Source organism: Atractosteus spatula, chromosome 5 (assembly GCF_055471065.1).
Source record: "Atractosteus spatula isolate fAtrSpa1 chromosome 5, fAtrSpa1.hap1, whole genome shotgun sequence".
Classification (NCBI taxonomy): domain Eukaryota; kingdom Metazoa; phylum Chordata; class Actinopteri; order Semionotiformes; family Lepisosteidae; genus Atractosteus; species Atractosteus spatula.
Window position 1 is genome coordinate 37785689 of NC_142710.1, and position 14058 is coordinate 37799746.

Here is a 14058-nt window from a genome sequence, read left to right on the forward strand (position 1 = left end):
AATGATAAGATGGCCATATGCAATATTAACACCCACTATCACTTCCAGTAGCACTTATGCTGAAAGCAATCCAGAAAGCAAATATGTTATTAAAATATTAGAATATTTTCATCAATATTTGCCCAGAGGAGAAATAATCTGAAACATACATTACATACTGTAGAAATAAACTTTTTTTTCCTATTGCAATATCTGCTATTCCTGAAAATGCACGTAAGTACAGAACAGGGTGAGTGATTTTCTTTCATTATGCTGAATATCTACAGTTTTTCCTAAGACTTCCATGGCCCCAGTACAGCCTTGCAAATGAAAATCAGCATTAGGCTTTCTAAAATACATCTTCTATATTGTGGTACAGGTGAGGAATAAATTGTACTATATTGAAATACTACATTCCATATGAGCCTTCAAACTAACAAAAAGGAAACTGAACTGAACCTCACAGGGGAACGTAGAAATTCAGAGGACTTGATGATCCATCGTGCCTGTACCGTGCCACAGGTAAGAACAAGAGTTTCTGTCTTGCGAGTTGAGAAGACATCTTGGGTTACCAGGTGACACATTTACAGCTGTCACAGAGGTGGGCAAAAAATAAGTGTGGACAAAGAGCTCTGTTCTTTTGTTTAAAGACCCAGTAAAATTGAACTGCAATCCCAAAAGTGTCAAAGCAAATATACTGAAGCTAATTATTACAATTTACAAATAATGTTGCTGTAGTTAAGCATTCATTATTGGGAATGGACAGAGATGTCAGTTGAGCTAGTAATTTGTTAGCATGCTGTACCAGACAAATAGACATTATATGGGTCTTACATTAGACATTAAAATAAAGATGTTACAACATTTTCACCACACACTGCATTAACCTTTGTACATGTATTTTACTTAGCATCATGTTCATTCATTATACTGTATCTCTAAATCTTCTTCTCTTTTTCAATAAACAAAACAAAATAATTGTTATATTTAAAAATCCAATTTCCTGCATATACAGTATTAAATCAATATTCTTCAGCATTCTACAGTAGTAAGTCATGTTTTTATATCATAAACCATTTGAGTTTTATTGTGGCCACTAGTTTTTACTTCTATCAGTTACTTCTATCATTTAATTTCTGGTTCTTTTCATTGACTTAATTTTCTGATTCACTTTTCATTTATTTCTACATTGTTTCAATTACAGAGGAGCACATTGTTTGACTAATTGATAGAAACTGTAAGAGAAGATTCTACGTGGAAAATAACCACCAAATCTTATGCAATACATGATAATAAGGCTTAACAGTAGTAATAAGGCAGGTTTTGAATAAACAAAACTGAAAAAGCAATGGAAAATCATAATTTTCCACTAATTTGTAATAGTTTACCTGAGATCTTACCTTTGTAATTAATATGTCACCTTGAAACTGACATACCAAAATGAAAAATCAAATAACTCACAAGACACAGTAGGCTCATATATATATATAAATGTAAAGGAACAAGTAAGGGTTTATTCCATGCTGAAATGGGAAGAAAAGAAACACAATATATTTTTGGCTTTTTCGAGACCAAGACCAATCTGTTTTTGCGGGTCTATTTTCCCTACAGGTGCGTGAAGTTTAAATACTTTTCACATGTTACTTTAGCTTGACATTGGACAGCACTAGTCCAGGATCAGGAAACATCATGTCATAAATAAATAGTTGGCCTATTCACTTGGTTCTATTGCATATCTTTACATTTCAGCTTCACCCACAAAACATTTGTGCCCTACTTCACACATACATTCAACTATTTAGCCACATTTATAATTAATTTCTATTTAGATTTAGACACTTTTAAGATGTCTTATGCTTATGTGAATTCTTGTTATTGTTTTTGCAGGGCACATACAGTATGAAAAAGGATTTTAAATATTACACTGTACGCACTGCAGCAACTGTGCCAATTCCTCTTAAGGCATAAGAAGGTTCAGAAAAGAACATTGATTAATACACAATCATTCTAATTATGACACATCCTGTGTCTTAACTGCAGCATTTGGAAATAAAGATATTAATTGAATATTTACATTTGTACTATTGGTAAAATAGTTTTTTGGGTTTTTTTTTATTAAAAAGATATTTGAATTCCCCTTTTTAAAATCAAGGAACATCACAAAATTACAAGGCTTTAGTTCCACAGATTACAACCTACTTTCTGAAAAATCCTTGGTTTAACAAATGTATTTATTTGGCTTTTTCTTAAATTTATTACTGTTAGTCATTGTTTGAATTTAGGATCAGTAGATATATGTAATTGAAGCACATAACAAACAGTACATACTGAATACTTAAAAAGTCAAAAATGGCGCAAGAACAGCATGTCTTCTTACTATCATTAGGGATTTGTTTTGGGGTTGTTTTTTTTAAACGGTTAATTATTTATATCTCTAAACCAAAGAATTAGCATAAAAGCTACAGAATACACATAAAGCCACTGCTACTGTGGTGTCAGAACTGTCCACGTGATCATGTAATCATCTTTCGTCTATTTCCATAGCAGAGCATCAGGAATGCCATTAAGATTTATGACCATTTATTGAATACAACCCGCACATCCTATTGCGACTTGTGGACTATTGCTATAATTAAAGCCAGAAAGATCAAACAGTGGAAAAAAGGGACGGCTGTGTGAGTAATCCGTCCATTTTCTAACCAGCAGGCAACAGGCACAAGGCAGGATACACCCTGGACAGGAAGCACCCAGTAAAAACCCACGAGAACACAGAAGGACATACACACATACAGAATTGATTAATTGTCTCATAGGCACCAATGATGTACAAGTGGCAGACTGACTTTAAAGCATCCAGACTTGGATATTAGGGGATTTTAACGACATCATGCTGAAATTCACTGACTTCGCAAATGTGAAAAAATGAAACCCGCTACTTTTGAATGTAGTGGGTTTGTGATTTGTTCGGGGGAAAAAAAAAGCTACAAACCGTGGATGATCACTGTAACAAGTACTTCATAACTATTATACTACCGGCTTCCTAAACAATCCTTAATGTATAGACACCGCAAATGCATCAGAAGAGGGAAAAAATACAATTCAATGAACAAAGGCTTCCATGACGAAAATGAGCTCTCTAAATTGGCATACAGCACTTCACTCTCTTGAGCTCATCAGCCGTACATTGAGTAACAGCTCCTCTGGGTTTCTGCACTTCACTCTTACAAGGTGCTTGTTTAAATGCATTGCCTAAGACTCTCCATGCTAATTATATTCAGCTGCTAATGCACCATGAACATTTATCCATAGATATGGTGTGTATGGGAATAGCAGTGACTTTAAATACATAAAAGGTGGTTTAGGATGGTAAGAGTAAAAAATATATGCTGTATATATGAATGTCTAGAGTACTTTTGATTTGAAACAAGGTATTTACTATATATATTACTTTAATATCTAACAAAATATATAACATTATATTCCTTTTGTCATGATAATCCTTCAAAGTTTACTGAACACCCAGTCGTTGTAGTGAAAGGTAGATGCTGAAGTGAATTAAACGAATCAGGATGGAGGGTGATTGTATTTAGGTCTGTAATTGTTACTTAAATTAGGTCTTAAACCTAATTTTAGTAACAGTTTTCTGTTCCTGACACGGTGACAAGTGTTTTCCTCAATGTAAGTAAATTGCAGCAAAGTACAGTGAGAGGAAAAGAGCTTTATTCAATCACAGTAAAAACATTGTAAATCAAAGGTGAGCAGTGTTAAAATATGGTAACTGTATAGTAAAAAGATGCTAATGCAGCAGAATTACAAATTGAACCCACAATACAAAACTAAAGTGTCTACAGGAAAAGTAACTTGGAATTCAGATGGTAATTGTGGGACTAATAGCACTGCTTGCATTGTGGATAAGGCGACTTAAAAATAAATCAAATTTCAGTGGTGAACAACAATAAAGGCATAAAACACAGACTGGGAAACACAGAGGTTTAAAAGGGTCCTTTGTGTCTAGCGTCGCTGTACTTTCTGTTTTTATTTGTTTTGAAGTCTTTTATTATTAATTTTATACAAATCATTTCAAAATGACAAATACCAAGAAAGTGATTCGCTGGGAAGAACAGATAAAATCTCGTGAGTTTAACTTTTTTGTAAACACAGCACAAGTTAAAAAGGAGAGCCACTGAAATTTTTGGCACTTGAAGTCAGATTTCAAATGATTTGTGTACTTCAGGATTTATTTGTTCCACTGCTGCAATTCACTTCTAGCCTCTGAAATTACAACACCGTGTTCTCTGAACAAAGAAAATAATTTTCAGACCCGATCGCTCACTGAGCTGTGGTTGGCGTGTATACAGCTATGGTCACTTGTAAAAATGGTTAAAGCAGGAGTGATTTATGAAAGATATTCACTTTTCATTTCACAGTGATACAAGCAGCTCAAGATTTCAAACTGCTACCTTGCTTGATGCACCATGCTCCGATTTTCAATAACCACTGAGTCCAATTCATGGGTGCATGCTGTGACCCCAACCTATCCTGGAAGACCATGGCTAGAAACCACCAGTCCATCACAGGGCAGATACAGAGTTGAGGAGTCACAATTTAGAGACACCAATTTAGTTAGACTCAGGTATGTTTGGACTCTCGGGGGATACAAGATCACATGACAAAAAAATATATATGGCCAACGAAAGAACATGCAAACTCCATACAAAATGTACCTCAGGCCAAATCAAACCCACATTTGGATGCTAACCATCACACTGACATACCAGTCTCTGATGTGTTAGGCTAAGACCACCCCAATAATTAAACATTAATAATCATTTTTTAAATGAGCTAAGGAGAGATTTTGTGCTTGCTCCTGCTGAGTAATTTTAAGATAATTTGATTTTAGAATTCAACTCCTGTCTGCTGTAGTTGAAGTTACTACATTAGAATTAAAGCTTAAAAGCTGATTATTGGATCCTTCTTGCACCACCAGATGAAGAAGACCTATACATATCATATTGATCTCTACTCTCTGGCCCATACTAAGCAACGCTTTAAAATAGCTAGGAACATTAAGCTGTATTTGTTTTTGTTAATTTTTAAAGACTAACAGCTGAGTGGCTCTTCTGTGTGGAATCAGCTAAAATTACAGGGAGAGCCATACATTAAATTGTAATTACCCATAAAACCATATTCTTTTCCATAATTTCATGTAAACATTAACATATGGTGTATGTATGTTCTGACTGTAGGCTGTGTATGCATCCATTTATTAACTTTAATTTTCTCTACTTCATAGGAAACGAAGATTGCCTTTAAATATCAAATCATACATTATTCCTGACAGAAAATCAATAACGATGATTTGCCAAATGAACTGATCTTCGTGGTTTTCAGAACTACAACGTAGAGTCCAGCAACGCAGGTGACATCACTGATCACATTTGGCAACAGTAGTAAAGTTTTATAATTTAGACTTTTATTAATTCCGACTTGCCGAATTTCTCACTGTGTAGCCAACATAATATAAACATCTTCTTGAACCACTGGATTATGCCTTTGATGATTTTTAAAAGTGAAAAGTATCAAAAGTATTCATAGGAAAGTATGTTCTTTTCTACTGCTATTATTCAAATATATTCACGATATTTAATCAGATCATATCCATTAGAAATCATTTGTAAATTCCACGCCATTTTTATTGTTAAAAATAGTTGTGCAAAGAAAAAGTACACATCAAATGGTTTTGTCCATAACTTAAAAGCAGGATGACAGTGGGGCAAGATTTTTTAGTTTTATTTTTCACACATCTTTTTTGACACAAAACACTCCTGCTTTCGAATTTACTCAGTATAGACAAATATTGAAAATATCTAACATTGCAATACTTACTGTACATTTAGCCTTTGGCAAAACAAAAGAAAAAATCCCATTCTTTAAAAGTGGCTTGCTCTTAACAAAAAAGCGGGTGTTTTTTACATTGAAATAGACGTTCATTGTAGTTACAAGCTTGAAACCACGGAACGCTGCACAATAAGCTGTATGATTTTTGAGTTTGCAAAAGGTTAATCTGTCCGTGTTTAACGTTTTAAACAATTCGTTTCCGTTCACCTTTACAGAGGATTTTCTTAAAAGACCTCCTGAAGTCGTGATTGAATATGGTATATATAACGGGATTTAGGGAGCTGTTGCAGTACCCGAACCAAAAGAAAAATTTAAATAGTGTCTCGGGGACGCAGCAAGAGTCGCAGATGGCAGTCAGGGTATAAGTAAAGAAGAAGGGAAACCAACAGATAACAAAAACTCCGATTACCACAGCCAGTACGAAAGTGAATCGTTTTTCTCGGTTTTGGCGTCCCTTCCATCTGGAGCCCTTTGCATTACGCTCATCTTCTTTTTTGGGAATGCTATCCCCGGGTTTGATCTGGCTCAGTTTCGTTTTGCCCTTCCCCCGATTCTTGTTCTTTTTCTTAATAGAACACGGGTTGTTCACGTTCTGATCCGAAGAAGAAGAGTCCTCCACGTCCTCCCCGTTGACATCGCCTTCTCCAGCCCCGTCCTCCTCATTGCGACCTTTTTCCCCGTTTAGTTTCTCGGGGCAGTCCTTGTCCATAAAGCCGTTCTGCTTCTTGTCTGCCTCGTCTTTGTGTCTTTTCCCCGGAGGGATCCGCGTTCTCTTCTTGGCAATCTGGTATATTCTAATGTAAACGAGAATCATAATGATGCACGGAGCAAAAAAGGAGCCTATGCTCGAAGAGATGATGTACCATTTCTCATCGTTGATTTTGCACGTCGGACTCTCCTTTCCACCCTTCTTTTCTATTGAGATCAAAGGTGGGAAGGATATGACTGCCGAGATCACCCACACAATAAAGATGATACATTTGATCCGCCGGGGAGTTCTTTTGAGGTTGTACTCGATGGCTTGGGTGATGGACCAGTACCTGTCCAGACTTATGGCGCAAAGATGGACGATTGAAGAAGTGCAAAACAAAACATCCAAGGCAAGATAGATCTCGCACCAGGCTTTACCAAAGTACCAGTAGCCCATGAGTTCATTGGCCAGGGAGAAGGGCATGACCAGAGTGGCCACCAGGATGTCAGCAGATGCTAATGAGACCAAGAACAAGTTCTGGGGCGCTTTCAAGGCCCGACTTGTAAACACTGCTATGACAACTAGGACGTTACCAAACAATGTTAGGAGGATGAGGATCCCCACAAGTATTGTAAGGGACACCGTGATCTGGATGGTGTAGGGAAGGCCTGTTGGCAAAGTTTCGTTTGTCATGTTGTGGCACCCCATCGGAGATCTCGCCTCGATATCCAGGAGCGGACTTTCTGTGTTGAGCATCAAATGGACCCCAAATAACCTTTCGAAGGGGGCATTTAAAAAGTGTGCATTACCAATAGGCTTTTCCCTTTCTCTCAGCCTATTGGCAGTCAGTGGCGATTTTTGTTGATGCTTTTTCCCATTACTTATTTTTTTTTCCAGTTCAAAAGGTATCCGTCTTCCGCAAACACGAATCAGCCCCTTTTTTTGTTACAGTACATTAGGATAGTCCGTGAAAAAGTTAGTTCTTCTTCGTGAAAAATTGCAAATAAGAAGCAAGGGCTTGCAGGTCTGCGTGAAGCAACGCCGTAGTCTTAAGCAGTAAACTTTTTCCTTCTTGTTTGTATTGATAACATTACAATTGGTAGTTTATATAAGTCCCGACAACCCTTTTTAGTAAGAAAAAATAGTTTTCTTACCTTGGATGATGAGGGCTGTGTCATATATAAATGTCCGCTGAAAACCTTTCTATACAGTTGCTTGTATGTAACTTATTTTGGTCTTGCATGGCGCAAACAGTTTATGACAGGTAAATCCCCGTGGGTCTTCGTGGGCACATCAAGATATATTAGTCTCTTCACAATATTATACAGAAGTGGCCATTGTGCTGTTAAGGTTTTTTCGGCAAAATTGTCCACGTTTTAGCTGTTCCACCTACAAAAATAACAACACAGTAATCCTGTTACCTCGTTTTGTCAGTGGAGCCGCCGGATTTCCTACTCGGTGCCTTCTAGCTGTGTGTTCTTTTATAGTCTCAGCCTCCAATTCAGTACTGCTCTGTGCCCAGCGTCAAGAACCACGTGGAAAACAAACTCTGCTCTCCAAACTATGAGAGGAAGAGTGCTATGTCGATGTCTGCCGCCTATCTGGATACTGCAACGATACATCTACATACTGTATAACACGATTTTCTGTGGACTATAATGACCATTTATGAACATCCTTTCCGGTTTATGGCTACATCGATTGATGTACTGATCGACTCAGTATGTACTATGGCAGATATATGGCAGATAATAGTATCGGCTCGCTTTATCTTTAATAACTTGAATCACTGTATCATTACAATCGCAAAAAAACGGCAATCAGGTAGGAGTTTATTTTTCCATAAAAGGAAAACTAAAATGTAAATTTCATTTTTCAGATTATTTTCCGATTCCTAGCAATGACAGTAAAAAGTAAGAACATATGCTAATTACACGTATCCTAATTACGTGTTGGGGAAAAATACATTATGAATAATTATTTCAAAAAGGATCTCGTGGTAAAATACATTGATAACTAAAGAATAAAAGTATATGTATTGTCTAATAATGCATTTTACTAAATGTAGGTAATTGAATGATTGTAGGGAATGGACGATAGTGATTTTAGGAAATATTTTAACATCATGTTTAAACGAGGACTTAAATATTTATACTAGCATTTCAGCCAGTGGTCTATGACGCACAGAACATTTGAAAAATGTCCATTCTCAAAAGAGGGAGTGCTAAACAGGAGGGAAAGTTTGTATAACATTTTTTTCAATTCTCTTTATTTAATGGCTTCGTTAGAGAAATCATTTGGTTATTTTTGCCAAGCCAGGCGTTAATTAAATGTTTAACAAAAGAGAATGGCTTCATATCCCTATATACCACTGCTACATTAAAGAAAACCTTTTGCGCATAACACTGATGTAGTAATCTTTTTTTCATAAATATTTAAACATATTCGTGTAGTATTAAGACTGAAAAAAATCATCTGGCTATCCCAACCACGCATCAACCAGCAACCTGTACAAAGGGGTCAAAAAAGTAAGTTGTAACGGCTGCAAGTGACACTAACCCAGACCGAGTGGAATTTGACAAAACATTCTGTAACATTGCTGAAAGTTTCAGCACCGTGGACAGAGAGCGCGAGTATACAGTGACACCTGCTGACTGATAATAAATTAAGTGGGAATATTGCCTAAATCGACCGTTACTGATTTTCTTGTTTTTTTGCACCGAAGAAAGAGAAAATCACGTCTTTGGACGATGGGCTGCTCATGACTCTGGCTTGATGTTCGTTTTCGTGTTCTTTGATAAAACTTTAAAAGTACGGTATCGTAAATTATTTTTCTTTACTTGTGTTTGTTTATGTAAGAGATACTGGATTAATTACTGGGAAGTAGTAAACGGATTGCTATCTGCTGTTTTTAAATGCAAATTCGAGTGATTACGCGGCATTAATCAATAGTAATTTTACTTTTGTAAGGAAAAGTTCTGACTTTATGAGGCATAAAATCTTAATAAATACATATAATTCAAATATAAATAATAGCTAAATTGGAACGAGACGAGATACCGCTGTGGTTTGATGTTTGTGCGCTATATGTAATTTAAATTTTGATTCACAGTCTTGCTTTTCGAAAGCAATTGGAAGTCTTTTGTTCTTTTGCCAGGATCCTCATTTTATTTACTACAACACTTACAGACATATACAGTAAATTAAGATTGGAAGAAATACATGCAATGCGACTCTGCGCTTACCATAAAATAAAAAAAAACTGCTCTTGGCAAGTTTTTTTATAGTGGTAAGGTTATATATCGATTAATTCTCTGATGTACTACAAAGTACATTACTGGGGGAATTTCGTGCACCGAAGTAATTAAACGGGGAATTCTTTTAAATCAGTTTGTTCACAATAATAATATTTGCTTACACTTATATAGCGCTTTTCTGGACACTCCACTCAAAGTACTTTACAGGTAATAGGGACTCCCCTCCAACACCACCAATGTGCAGCACCAACCTGGATGATGTGACGGCAGCCACAGTGCCCCAGAATGCTCACCACACATCAGCTGTCAGTGGGGAGGAGAACAGAGTGATGAAGCCAATTCATAGATGGGGATTATTTGGAGGCCATGATTGGTAAGGGCCAATGTGAAATTTGGCCAGGACACCGGGGTTACACCCCTACTCGTCTCAAGAAACACCCTGGGATTTTTAATGACCACAGAGAGTCAGGACCTTGGTTTTACGTCTCATCCAAAGGATGGCGCCTGTTTACAGTATAGTGTCCCCGTCACTATAATGGGGTATTAGGACCCACATGGACCACAGGGCGAGCGCCCCCTGCTGGCCCCACTAACACCTCTTCCAGCAGCAACCTTAGTTTTTCCCAGGAGGTCTCCAATCCAGGTACTGACCAGGCTCACACCTGCTGAGCTTCAGTGGGTTGCCAGTTGTGAGTTGCAGAGTGATATGGCTGCCGGCTTCGCGGGCAGAATCACAAAGAGGATGAAACAGAAGACCCTAAGTAGATTAATTGGGAATTGCAAAGGAATAAAAAAATAGAATGTCTTTTTAGCTTGGAACAGAGGAAACTATAAGGGGAATTGATTAAAGTATTCAAAATTCTGAATGGAACTGAGGAATTCAAATTCATATTCAAGATCGGAAACAATACAATAATCGAAAAACATGAGTGGAAATTACAGTATATTTAGAAATATTAAGGACAAGAAGCAGGAGGTATTTAGAGAGAGTCTACCTGCTGAGATGTGCCATCTCTTTAGCAGGACACTAGATTTCCGGGGCACTTAATGAGCCCCAGTTTCTTTCCACCTCTTAAACATGCTGATTAGGCTTGTTTGGCTCTTGTAATTGTTCTCTTCCTCTGTGACCTTGCCAAGGATCAATTGTGTTATGCAAAAGATCAGGGGAGCTGACCAACATCACACTGTCTTCTTATTATCTATTACCAAAGATGGGTCATTTTAAAGCTTTGAATAGGTCAAATAAAAACAGTTTGAGTTGGCTGTCCCTGATTTATGAGTTTTGTTTGCCATATCTCTTCAATGGAACAAGTAAAAAGTTTATTCAATGCTGAAAAGAGAAGAGAGAAAACAAAACCGGAACGTTGTGTTTTCTCTCTTCTCTTTTCAGCATGGAATAAACCTATTACTTGTTCTTTTGCAGACTACGCATCCTGATGCAGCTACCCACTTGAAATATCTCTTCAATGTCCACTGCCACCATTCCCCATTGTCCTCTTTTAAACAATTTGAAAGTTGAACACAAGAAAGGGTGAAACTGATTTTCATCATTTTAAATTATGAGTTTTCTCATGTTTATTCATTTTAAATATTAAATATATGAATGAGAATACTTCACCTTTTCAGCATTTAAAATATTCAAAGGATACAAGCCCAAATATACATAAATATGCTAATGATACAGATTTGCATAAATCAAATTTAATGTCTTATTCTCACTTTTCCACCTAGCCAAGAATGCTGATCACTACTAATAATAATTACCAATGGCTGTACTACCAGATGAGTAAACAGATGCTTAAGTCTGTGTAAATATTTACCATTTTGATCAGCACAAGCCCTGAGGGTATCAGCAGAATATGCAACATCTATAAAATGAGCTGCAGCTTTAGGAATCTGAAGGAGGGAGTAGTTCCATAATAAAACCAGCATTATTTTGACATTGGACCAACAAGAAGGTGTCTTAATCAATCTCTCTACTTGCAATTGTGTCTTGTGTTGTGTTTAATTTAAATTTTCTAAAACAATGTACAGTAACATCTGAAATTCCTAGGTAGCAATGGTTTATTTTGTGTTTGCAGCCTTCCCTTATAAACCCCACACTTGTCTTCTTTCCATTCACAGCTACAGTTTTTACTCTATTCTCATTTAACCAGAACTATAATACATGGATAAAATGCATGCAATAGCACAATGGTGCCATAACATGGTATTATTACTTAAGCACATAGTGCCTCATTTAATTACTCACATTAAAAGGTCAGGGGCATTACACTTATACACCAGCTATTATTTACCAAATATTTGTAAATTGAATTATTTTTAGCAGAAGCTAGGAAGATAAGCTTACACTTTTTACTATAAATGAGGATATATCATTCTTTCAAAATAACATGCACGCATTGATTCAGGAAAATTCAGTGGCTGGAGAAATCTTGGTCACTAGCTCCACACAGTATGTTATGTTGCCTGCCCTTTTTAGAGCTGGAACTCATGTCAGGCCATATACCCAGGTTGAGTCTAATAACAGAGACAGTTCTAGTCCATTATAAGACTGAGCATTTAGCAGCTGATCCACGTTTCTCAGATCATGTTGGATGCCACTGTGTGAGACAGGCTCCAGCTTTCGGAGTATTTTTTTAAGTTGCCAATTCTGACGGCAAGTTTCTCTTGATATAAATCTTGAAATAGACTAAGAATTCCTATCCAGCTCCACTGTTTTTTAGTGGTCACTTTACATTATTGGGAGTTTACAGCTTCTTTTTGTAGGTATCAAGGGAGATCAGATTTCAGCACGTCTGAAAGATGAGCCTCCCCTCATCGGCATCATTCTTATCTTCCAAATCCTGGTGTTAAAATAAGTGCTAATACATGAACAACATAGCTGGTGCCTGGTTTAGAATCATGTAAAGTAAATTCCAGTAAACCAATACATTTTGCAGATGTAGAATTTCTATCCTCTCCATGGTTTTATTAATTGTCTGCAGGTCTGAATGAAGCATTCTGCAAAGTTGTATATGAAGCAGAATGTAGAATTAAACATTTTATATATGAAGATATTTGATATTCTTTACAAAGCACTAGAAAAAGTCTGTTCACTTCTGTTCCAGGTCCAGGGAACAGTGTTCCATTATTATAATGTGTTCAGGGACTCACAAAGAGATTTTGTATGATCTGTGATAAAGCTGAGCCTCAATACTACGCTATACGGTAATCTTGAGATCACAATTTTGTGAAACCAGGGATAATCAAATGCGCTGCCGCCTTCAGAAAATCATTTTCTATTGATTAGGTGCTTTAGAGAAATTCATTTTGATAAATTTGTTCTCGCTGAAGTTTCTCGCTGGGAATTTTTTCCCCAGTTTTGTTGACAGACATGAAGTCCAATTTGATATGTCAAGTATAGCTGTGTGGAAAAAAAAAACTTTTATACACTGAATGCAATGCGTTGGATTTTGATTGAATTTCTGTCCTGACAAAGTTTTAAGTACAGTTTGCAGAAGTTTGTGTCTATCGTGCACTTTTAGTTTTATTTGCTATGCACTTTATTAGCATAATATTTTAGTACTGTAGGTGGGCTTTTTGTGTTTTATATATATAGTAATATACAGTACATATATAGATTCACTATGGAAAAAAATAAGTTTAACATCAGTAGCTCATTGGGAATATAATGTTATTTATATTTTAAGTAGTAAGTAGGCAGTTTTGGTTTTTGACAAGTATTGTTCCTTGGGACAGCAAAATACTGAGCTGAAGTCGAGTGATTTTATAAATTTATAAGGTGCTCACATTTGGCATTTATTTTGAGTTTAAATTGCCAAAAAAGGAGCAAATAATCAATGTAAATAACTATTTCAAAAGGGTATGATTTATATTAAGTAAAAGATACAACCATGCTGTTTTAGTGATGAAAATCACAAGCAGGATTAAAGGGAGCTTGTCTGTTTGAGAAGTTGCCTGGAGATGTGCTTTGTCAAAATTCAGTGGACTAGTCCACAAAAATAGACTCTTTGAGGGACAGACAATGTCCTAGAAGGAAGAAGTTCACCAGAAGTGCCCAGGAACATCCCATCCATCATATTCATTAATATATTAGTTTTCAGCCTGCAGTGGCTATACAGAAGGAATTCCACAAAAATTATCAGAACATCGGCAGAATGACTAGTTCACTATCTGTGTGGTTAGAGGCCATTTAAGGGTTAAGGGTTAATGTTTACAGAAGAAATTGCT

The 14058-nt window shown here is 36.5% G+C and overlaps 1 protein-coding gene across 1 annotated transcript; it reads right to left on the reverse strand.

The window, feature by feature from the left end:
• Positions 1-5650: 5650 nt before the first annotated feature.
• On the reverse strand, positions 5651-8015 carry adra2a (adrenoceptor alpha 2A). The gene has a single exon (XM_088916808.1). The coding sequence runs from the start codon at positions 7322-7324 to the stop codon at positions 6062-6064; it is 1263 nt and encodes a 420-aa protein (XP_088772934.1). The 5' UTR covers positions 7325-8015; the 3' UTR covers positions 5651-6061.
• Between the last annotated feature and the right edge of the window lie 6043 nt (positions 8016-14058).

Excerpts from the sequence above, each read along its gene's own strand:
- adra2a (XM_088916808.1), bottom strand. The coding sequence starts at position 7,324 with ATGCTCAACACAGAAAGTCCGCTCCTGGATATCGAGGCGAGATCTCCG.